General features: G+C 56.5%; 1 protein-coding gene across 1 annotated transcript in view; it reads left to right on the forward strand.

Moving 5' to 3' along the window:
* fam184b (family with sequence similarity 184 member B) overlaps positions 1–10,000 on the forward strand; it is a gene marked incomplete at its 5' end in the record, with an annotated part of 22,975 nt that overhangs the window by 5,261 nt on the left and 7,714 nt on the right. Inside the window, 7 exons of the mRNA XM_079729927.1 lie at positions 198–851; positions 3,116–3,251; positions 3,714–3,865; positions 4,969–5,514; positions 6,427–6,534; positions 8,208–8,524; positions 9,871–10,000. The exon at positions 9,871–10,000 is cut by the window's right edge and continues 24 nt beyond it. Coding sequence (XP_079586053.1) covers positions 198–851; positions 3,116–3,251; positions 3,714–3,865; positions 4,969–5,514; positions 6,427–6,534; positions 8,208–8,524; positions 9,871–10,000 — 2,043 coding nt within the window. The remainder of the gene's footprint in view (positions 1–197; positions 852–3,115; positions 3,252–3,713; positions 3,866–4,968; positions 5,515–6,426; positions 6,535–8,207; positions 8,525–9,870) is intronic.

Raw genomic sequence — 10,000 nt, forward strand, 5'->3', positions numbered from 1 at the left:
GCCACCGACAGAAGCTGCCTTTGGCTCATTATACGAATCGCTAAACAGTGGCCTCGTTTTTTTTTCCAAACAAATGACACGTCTCTCGCATCTCTCTCCAAAAGCAACCAGAGTGCATCAGGTCTCGGGTCATCCCTCATCTCTACGCACCTCCAAAGCGTGGGCGCGTTTGACCTCTAACCCCCGTGCGCCCCCAGATGCAGGCCGACTTTGAATGTTTCCGGGCCCAGCGGGAGGAGAGGGAGCGCGAGGCCGAGGGGGAGCTGAGGAGGGACTTCGAGGAGAAGCTGCGGCTGGCGGGCGAGGAGCTCCAGGCGGCCAGGACCCAGCTGTGCTCCGCCCGCGACGAGAGCCAGCGTCTGGGCCAGGACCTGCAGGCGGCCGCCGAGCGCGCCCGGGAGCTGGAGACCCGGTGCGACCAGCTCCACCGGGCCGAGGGGGAGAGGAAGGGCGAGGAGGAGGAGGAGAAGGCGCACGCCCGGGAGGAGAGGAGGAAGGCGGAGCGGGAGGACTTGGAACGGCTCAACGCTCTGGCGGGGGAGGTGCGGGCGCTGAAGGAGGAGAAGGAGCGGGCGGAGGCCGAGACGCGCCGGGCCGTGAGGGAGGAGAAGGAGGCGTGGGAGACGCGGGTGAACGCCCTGAACGAGGAGAACGACGAGGTCCGGAGGAGGGTGGAGGCGGAGCGGCGGGAGGAGCGCCGCAGGTGGGAGGAGAGGGAGGAGGAGGAGAAGAAGGGCATGCACAGCGCGCTGAGGGAGCGGGTGAAGAGGGCGGAGGCCGAGGCGGAGGGGCACCTGGAGAGGCTGGACGAGGGCAAGCGGGGCGCGCTCAAACTGCAGGAGAGGATCCAGGTAGGCGCGGGACACGCAGCCGCGCGCACGCACGCACACACGCACGCACACACGCACAGCCGCCCGCACGCACCAACCACGCATACACGTGGTTCAGAGTTGTTTGAGGAAAGTGCTTCAGAATCTGATGTATTCAGATAATGGCAGCCTTGATGGGCTGAGAGAGAGCATGCTTGTGTGTGTGAGAGAGAGAGCGAGAGAGAGAGAGAGAGAGAGAGAGAGAGAGAGAGAGAGAGAGAGGAATAGAGATGGAAAGAGGGAGTGGGAGCGAGAGAGAGCGATAGAGATAGAGAGCAAGACAGAGAGAGATGGTAGAGAGGGAGAGAGAAATAGAGAGGGAGGCAGGGAGAGAGCCATACATAGAGAGAATGAGAGTGAGAATAAGAGGGAGAGAGAGAGAGAGCGGGGGAGCGAGGTAGATCAAAGATTGTAAAAGTAATAGAAAGTGAGATGGGAAATAAAATGGGGGGGGGTGGATCGAGAGACAAAGAGGGAGTGAGAGGAAGAGCGATACGCAGGATGGATCTGGATTGTCTAACCACAGGCTGCCCTTCCTTGAGTGCTAGCGCCCTGTGCCAACTGGCTGCTAATAAGTAGCCTGGGCAGGATGAAGGCCCTGCACCACCATTACCGGCACGTGAGCAGTAGGCGTCCGTGAACACTGACATACAGCCAGATAACCCCAAGAGTCCAGCGTCAGAGACACCCCCAGCACTGCTTTCACTCGCCTGCTGCCCTGTTTCCTCCTCCTGGCTGGTGGTACATGTTTGACGACGCTCTCTTTGCTTCTCTCTTTTGTCATGCGTTCATTTATTGTAGTATAGCTCTCCTTCTGGACTTCTACTCCAGCCCCTCCTTTATCTGTCTAGGGCGGCAGTGGCTCAGGAGGTAGAGCGGGTGGGCTGGTAACCGCAAGGTTGCTAGTCTGGTCCCCTGCTCCTCCGGACTGAGTGTTGAGGTGTCCCTGAGCAAGGCACCACACCTGCATCTGCTCTTGACGAGCTGGCTGTCGCCTTGCATCTCTGACGCTTCCGTCGGTGTGTGAATGTGTGTGTGAATGGGTGAATGTTAGCCAAAATTGTAAAGCGCTTTGGATAAAAGCCCAATATGAATGCAGCCCATTTACCATGCGTGTCTCAACTCACGGGGTTTTCTCACGGTCGAAACCTAAACAATCGTGCATCAGCACAGCTGTGTCATTCACCGTGGGACAGAGAAGCCCCGGTCGTGTGTGTCGCGTTCGCCCTGACCCGATCGTTACGGCGTCGTGAGGAGAGTGTTATCGTATCGCTGCCATCTCCACCCTCTTTAATCAGACCAGAGAGAGCTGCAGTGGCTCAACGTGATGCCACCCCCCCGACACATGGCTCACACACGCAGTCACACTGGCCTGATTGTAGGTTAATGCCTGGATCTGATCCTGTTGTTTTGAAGAGGTACTTTATTGAAGGCTTTATTCCACGGAATTCAGCTTTTAAAAGGCAGCGGCACATTTCTTTTTTTAATCTTTTCATTAAAGATAGTCAGGTCGTTTTTAATGAAGTTTTGCTGTGCACGCAGTGACAGCAACATATATCTATGTTAGAATATATCTATGTCTAACATATATCTATGTTAGAAGCTTTTTCTTGATAATACATAACAAGTTGCAGTTGCAGCACTGAAATGTTATCTAATAAACCAGAGGAAAGGCGCTGGGAGGGCAGAGCTCCTGACTATGATGCCTTTTAAAATGGCACAATGGATTTAATCCCGTTAGTAGTAATAGGTTCTAGTAGTGAGTTGTAAAGTGCCATTAAGCATACAGTATGTACATATGCAGCATCATTCCATCAGTCTCCTCTTTCTGCATTGCACCTATGACTCGCTCTCCCCTTCCCCCTCTCTCTCTCTCTCCCTTTCCCGCTCTCTCATTCTCTCTCTCTCTCTCCCTCTCTCTCTCGCTCTCCCTTTCCCCCTCTCTCTCTCTCCCTTTCCCGCTCTCTCATTCCCTCTCTCTCTCCCTCTCTTTCTCTCTCTTATTCTCTCTCTCTCTCTCTCTCTCCCTCCCTCTCTCTCTCTCTGCTCCCTCCTCCTCCCTGTATATCTCTCTCTCTCCCCTCCTCCCCGTATCTCTCTCTGTCTCCCCCACTCTGATTGTAAATCGCGGCCAAATTCTTTCTTTGCTCGAGTCAATGACCACATGGAGCATTCATCTCCATCGGACGTCCTCCATCCATCCTTCCTGCCCTCCACCCACTGTGCTGCCGCCATGTTGTTCTCAGGACCTGGAGGAGGAGCTAGAGCTGGGGCGGAGGCGTGTCTCTGAGGCAGAGGGCGGGGCTAAGCGTGCAGAGGAGGAGCTTGCTGTGGCGAAGGAGAGGCTTCTGCTGCAGGAGGATGAACTGCAAAGCACAGCAGGTAGCGGTCCTGCTCACTGACCTCTGACCTGTGACCTCCAACCTAACGATGAGGGATACAGCATGCTGCTGAAAAGAAAGCGACGTCCTTGTAAACCAAACAAGTCAATAACAAGAAACCTTGAGTGATCATGGTCATCCAAAACATTCCCTTGGCAGCCAATGTGGCTGTATGCATTCAGATTTTTTTAGCCCTTTCTTTATCGTGTTTATTCAATGGGTGTTTGTGTGTTTGTGTGTGTGCGTGTGTGGGTGTGTTTGTGTGTTTGTGTCTGTGTGCGTGTGTCTGTGCATGTCTGTGTGTGCATGTGTGTCTGTGCGTGCGTGCGCGTCTGTGTGTGTCTGTGTGTGTGTGTGTGTGTGTGTGTGTGTGTGTGTGCCTGTGCGTGCGTGTCTGTGTGTGTGTGTGTGTGTGTGTGTGCGTGTGCCTGTGCGTGCGTGCCTGTGTGTGTGCGTGGGTCAGAGGAGCTGCTAAGCCGCGGGGGCTGCCAGGTGTGTGTTTGTGCGGAGCTGGAAGAGGTGCAGAACCAGCTGAGTCGGCTGCAGAGTCGGAACAGAGAGCTGGAGCTGCAGAGCAACGGCAAGAAGAGCGACCAGGCCCGGCAGATACGCCAGGTAGCACATCCGCCCACACGCACACACACACACACACACACACACACACACTGACACACAGACACACAAACACACACGCACACACACACACACGCACAAAGACGCATGCATACGCATGCACACACATGCGTTTACATTTAGGGCATTTGGCAGATACTTCTATCCAAAGCGACTTACAACAGGCACTGACACTGGCACTGGCAGGCAGACAGACAGACAGACGAACACACCACACACCCACACACACACACACACACACACACACACACACACACACAGAAAGACAGACACACAGACAGACAGACAGAAGCATTTGCACACACATAGATATATAGTCTCCATGTTTTATCACAGGCACAGACTTTACTTGACACATTACGGTACAATATCAGCCCAAAGCACAAGGTGTGCACATTTCGATTTGTCTCACAACCCAAAAAACAAAAATAGAATCTCTGTGTTTTAGTCAAGGACAGCGCATGGCGTGCCGGCTCTATTCCTCCCTCGCCTCGTAAGGACTCAAGCCTCTTTTAAAGCGTTGGTTCGTGTTCGTCCCAACACGGCTGCGTGCTTTGGCCTGTAGTGTTCCTGCATGTTAGGGTGCCCATGTTAGGATGCTCTGTGTATTATAGTAATCAGCCTTTCGGGGGGCTCAGCATTTTAGGGCTCTTGGCGTATTAGTGCTCCCAGCGCTTTAGGGCTCTTAGAGATGTGTGAGGGGTGTGTGAGGGTCCTTCGATTCGGGGGGGAAACCCTCTGCTGCTCAAGCTCGCCCTGAGCCGAAGCAGGCTCTGTCCTTGTTGTGTTCACTAAAACACAAACCGCAGACCGTAGTGTGTGTACAGATGTTCCGCCTGTGTGTTTGTGTGTGTGTGTGTGTGTGTGTGTGTGCGTGCGCGTGTGCACGTGTGTGTGCGTGTGTCTGTCTGTTTGTCCGTGTGTCTGTGTGTGTGTGTGTGTGTGTGCGTGCACGTGTGTGCGTGTGTCTGTCTGTTTGTCCGTGTGTCTGTGTCTGTGTGTGTGTGTGTGTGTGTGTGTGTACGGCCGCTCTCGCGCGCGTGCGTGCCTCCGTGCGTGCACGCTTGCTGCGTGCGCGCCGGCAGCACGCCGAGGCCCTGTCCAGCCTGCGCTCCGAGATGGTGCGGGCCCAGACGGAGGAGCTGCGGCGCGTGCAGAAGCACGCCGACAACGAGCGGGACAAGCTGCAGAAGGAGCTGGAGCGCGAGCGGGGCGCCCTGCAGCGGGAGCGGGAGCACGAGAAGGAGCAGACGGACAAGGAGCGCCACCGGCTGCGCAAGGACCGCGACGAGGAGAAGCAGGCGCTGCTCAAGGAGGCGGAGGAGCGCCGGGAGAGGCTGCGGAGGGAGGCGGACGAGGAGGCGGAGCGGCTGCGCATGGAGACGGAGGTGGAGCGGGTGCGCGTGCGCTCTCAGCTGGACGGCCACCGGGAGCAGCTGGAGGCGGAGAAGGGCCGGCTGCAGCAGGCGCTGGAGGAGGAGAAGAAGAGGCTGTGGGAGAAGGCGGAGGAGGACCGCCGGCGGCTGAAGGAGCAGGTGCGGCGGGCCATCGAGGAGGTGATGAGGAGGCACGCCGCCGAGCTGCAGTGCGCGCAGGAGGCGCTGAGCTCCGAGAGGAAGACCAACCAGGAGGTGGGTGGGCGGGCGGGGTCACGGCCCCTGCAGGGCTTCGAGGAGGAGAGGGAGAGTCCGAGTCATGAGACGAATTGGTTGAAGATTCGTTCATGCTCTTTTTATGTTGTTCGTCGCCAAGCGCTTGTCAAGCACTCGAGTATTAGCACCTAGATAGATGTATAGATAGATAGGAGCTTTATTAATCCGTCTGGAAGGTTCCCTCGGAAAACTGCACTCCCAGCAGCAGCAAACACCACGTTACAAATAGAATAAAAGCTCAAAACAAGTATAAATGTGCAAAAGTACAAAACGCAAAGTGCTAAAATATATATATGCAGGGAAATAATATACAAGGAGAATACTATACAAGCCAATATTTACGTGAGGGGGTGCTTAAACAGTGCATAGACTAGCTAAAGACCTTCCTTTGGATTGGTTGATGTTCCGGATGATACCACTCGGCAGGGAGACGGGTGAGATCTCGTGATCAGAACCCAGCCAGAATCAATCAGGGATTTTAGGAAAGACCATCTACAAAGAATAATGATGAATGCCTTCCAGCAGAATATTCTGGAATGGATATATATAAAACATAAACAGCGGCAGCGGCCGATGTTTATCTGCTGTGGCACATCAATTTATTACAAAAATCACAAAAATAACCTTCGTAATATTAAAGGTTGTTTCATACACGAGTGAATTCGGGCTAATTCAAAGATACTGTGATGAGGTGCCAAAAGATGATAAAAAAGGTAAGATTCATTTGTTTCCCACAAAATGGGGAATAAATAACTGAAAATACATTGCCGGAAAAAATACATATGTATCCATATATGTATGACTATGAACTTCATGGGCTGCTAGCGCGCTACCGCTAGCTGAAGCCGTGTTCACATGGAGCTTAACGTGGCGGGGGTGCGGGGGGGGCAGGTGTGTGCCCGTCTGGAAGAGGAGAGGAGAAGCAACGGGGAGATGCGGCGCGGGCTGGAGAGAGAGAGGGAGGACCTGAGATCACAGCTGCAGGACGCCACCAACGAGGTGAGTCATCACCGTCACGACCTTCTGTCTGTCTGTCACAACCGGGCCCCGCTTACTGGTGGTCAGTCGTCACTCTGTCACAACAGACCCCACGTCGTCACCGTCACGACACAGTTACCGGTCGTTAGTCTGTCACAACAGACCCCACGTCGCCACCGTCACGACACAGTTACCGGTCGTTAGTCTGTCACAACAGACCCCACGTCGTCAGCGTCACGACACAGTAACCGGTCGTTAGTCTGTCACAACAGACCCCACGTCGTCAGCGTCACGACACAGTTACCGGTCGTTAGTCTGTCACAACAGACCCCACGTCGCCACCGTCACGACACAGTTACCGGTCGTTAGTCTGTCACAACAGACCCCACGTCGTCAGCGTCACGACACAGTTACCGGTCGTTAGTCTGTCACAACAGACCCCACGTCGTCAGCGTCACGACACAGTAACCGGTCGTTAGTCTGTCACAACAGACGCCACGTCGTCACCGGCACGACACAGTTACCGGTCGTTAGTCTGTCACAACAGACCCCACGTCGTCAGCGTCACGACACAGTAACCGGTCGTTAGTCTGTCACAACCGACGCCACGTCGTCACCGTCACGACACAGTAACCGGTCGTCAGTTTGTCACAACAGACGGCACGTCGTCACCGTCACGACACAGTAACCGGTCGTCAGTCTGTCACAACAGACCCCACGTCGTCAGCGTCACGACACAGTAACCGGTCGTTAGTCTGTCACAACAGACCCCACGTCGTCAGCGTCACGACACAGTAACCGGTCGTTAGTCTGTCACAACCGACGCCACGTCGTCAGCGTCACGACACAGTTACCGGTCGTTAGTCTGTCACAACAGACCCCACGTCGTCAGCGTCACGACACAGTAACCGGTCGTTAGTCTGTCACAACCGACGCCACGTCGTCACCGTCACGACACAGTAACCGGTCGTTAGTCTGTCACAACAGACCCCACGTCGTCAGCGTCACGACACAGTAACCGGTCGTTAGTCTGTCACAACAGACCCCACGTCGTCACCGTCACGACACAGTTACCGGTCGTTAGTCTGTCACAACAGACCCCACGTCGTCAGCGTCACGACACAGTAACCGGTCGTTAGTCTGTCACAACAGACCCCACGTCGTCAGCGTCACGACACAGTTACCGGTCGTTAGTCTGTCACAACAGACCCCACGTCGTCAGCGTCACGACACAGTTACCGGTCGTTAGTCTGTCACAACCGACGCCACGTCGTCAGCGTCACGACACAGTTACCGGTCGTTAGTCTGTCACAACAGACCCCACGTCGTCAGCGTCACGACACAGTAACCGGTCGTTAGTCTGTCACAACCGACCCCACGTCATCACCGCCGCGACTCGCTTACCATTAGTCTGTGACAGCCGACCCCCTTCTTACTGGTAATTAGTCTGTTACAACCGTCATCACCGTCACGACACAGTTACCGGTCGTTAGTCTGTCACAACCCACCGCGCGTCATCACCGTGACAACTCACTTACCGGTCGTTAGTCTGTCACGACCGACCCCGCGTCATCACCATCAGGCCTCGCTTACTGGTAGTGAGTGCGTCCCAACTGACCCGACGCAAGGCTTCGTTCGGAACAGATCAAAGTGCCCTCGAGCTAACGCCCTATGTCGTAACGGTTTCTAACGGGACGACGTCGCGTCTCCAGTTCCGCCGGCTGGAGTCCGCGCGGAAGGAGGCGGAGCCCAAGACGCCGGGCGCCGAGGAAGCCCCGCCCACCTGCGGGCCGGGCTGCTCGCGGCTGAAGGAGGAGCTGCAGCAGGCTCAAAGCCGATTGGCCCGCGTGCAGCAGGACGGGGACAAGCACCGGGAGCGGCAGCAGAAGGAGCTGGGGACCCTGAGGGCCGACCGCCACCGGCTGGAGGAGAAGGTTCTGGAGCACAGCCGGCTCAACACCGAGAGGAGCCTGCTGGAGCAGAGCCAGCGCAAGACCGAGGACAAGATCAGGTACAAGCTGCCGCTGGGGCGCACGCACACGCACACACACACACGCACACACACGCGCACGCACACACACACACACACACACACACACGCACACACACACGCACGCGCGCACGCACACACACACACACACACACGCACACACACACACACATAAGTGCCCGAAACACACACACACACACACACACACACACACACACGTGTGTGTGTGTGTGTGTGGGTCGGGCAAATGCTTGACTTGAAGATCTAGGGCAGAAACCTATAATTGCCGTCTCCTCGCTTGGTTTTACTGTTCCTTCACACACCAAACGAAACAACCCAACACACACACCCAACACAACACACGTACAACACAACCCAACACACCATGCATGCACACACAACGATGCCGAACAACACACATGCCACATCACAACACAGCACACAAACAACAACACAACACACAAACCACAACCACATGCACGCACCATAGGACAACACAAAGCACACACACCGCTACACAACACATAGACCACAACACAACCCAACCCAACACAACGCACACGCCGCAAAACACAGCACACACATGCCCACACCACAACACAACACGCAGCAAGCGCCCAACAACTGACACTCAACAACCCAACCCAGCCCAACCCAACGCAACACACACACCCACCACACCACAACACACACACCAAGCGGCCAACAACACAACGGACATGGGGTGGAGGGCTCCGTTTCCCAGGGGGCACCGCGGTGTCCCGGTGTGAGCAGGATGGCGTCCTCGCGGCTGGGGGTGGTGGTGGTGGTGGGGTTCCCCTCTGCATGGGGTTGGTGGTGGTGGGGTTCCCCTCTGCGTGGGGTTGTTGGTGGTGGGCTTCCCCTCTTCCTGGGGTTGGTGGTGGTGGGGTTCCCCTCTGCGTGGGGTTGGTGGTGGTGGGGTTCCCCTCTGCGTGGGGTTGGTGGTGGTGGGGTTCCCCTCTGCGTGGGGTTGGTGGTGGGGTTCCCCTCTGCGTGGGGTTGGTGGTGGTGGGGTTCCCCTCTGCGTGGGGTTGGTGGTGGTGGGGTTCCCCTCTTCCTGGGGTTGGTGGTGGTGGGGTTCCCCTCTGCGTGGGGTTGGTGGTGGTGGGGTTCCCCTCTGCGTGGGGTTGGTGGTGGTGGGGTTCCCCTCTGCGTGGGGTTGGTGGTGGTGGGGTTCCCCTCTGCGTGGGGTTGGTGGTGGTGGGGTTCCCCTCTGCGTGGGGGCGGTGGTGGTGGGGTTCCCCTCTGCGTGGGGTTGGTGGTGGTGGGGTTCCCCTCTGCGTGGGGGCGGTGGCAGAACGGCGTCCTAACCCTGCGGGGGGGGGTGTTGTCGTTCCCGGCTGCAGGGCGGAGTGCGAGGAGCGTCTGCGGGCGGAGTTCCGGATCGAGCTGAACGCGGCGGTGGCGGAGGGAGAGCAGCGCTTGGCGGGCCGCGAGGAGGAGCTTCAGAGCCAGGTGGAGGAGCTGAGGGGCCAG

The sequence above is a fragment of the Pollachius pollachius genome (genome assembly GCF_949987615.1).
Source record: "Pollachius pollachius genome assembly, chromosome: 2".
Taxonomy (NCBI): domain Eukaryota; kingdom Metazoa; phylum Chordata; class Actinopteri; order Gadiformes; family Gadidae; genus Pollachius; species Pollachius pollachius.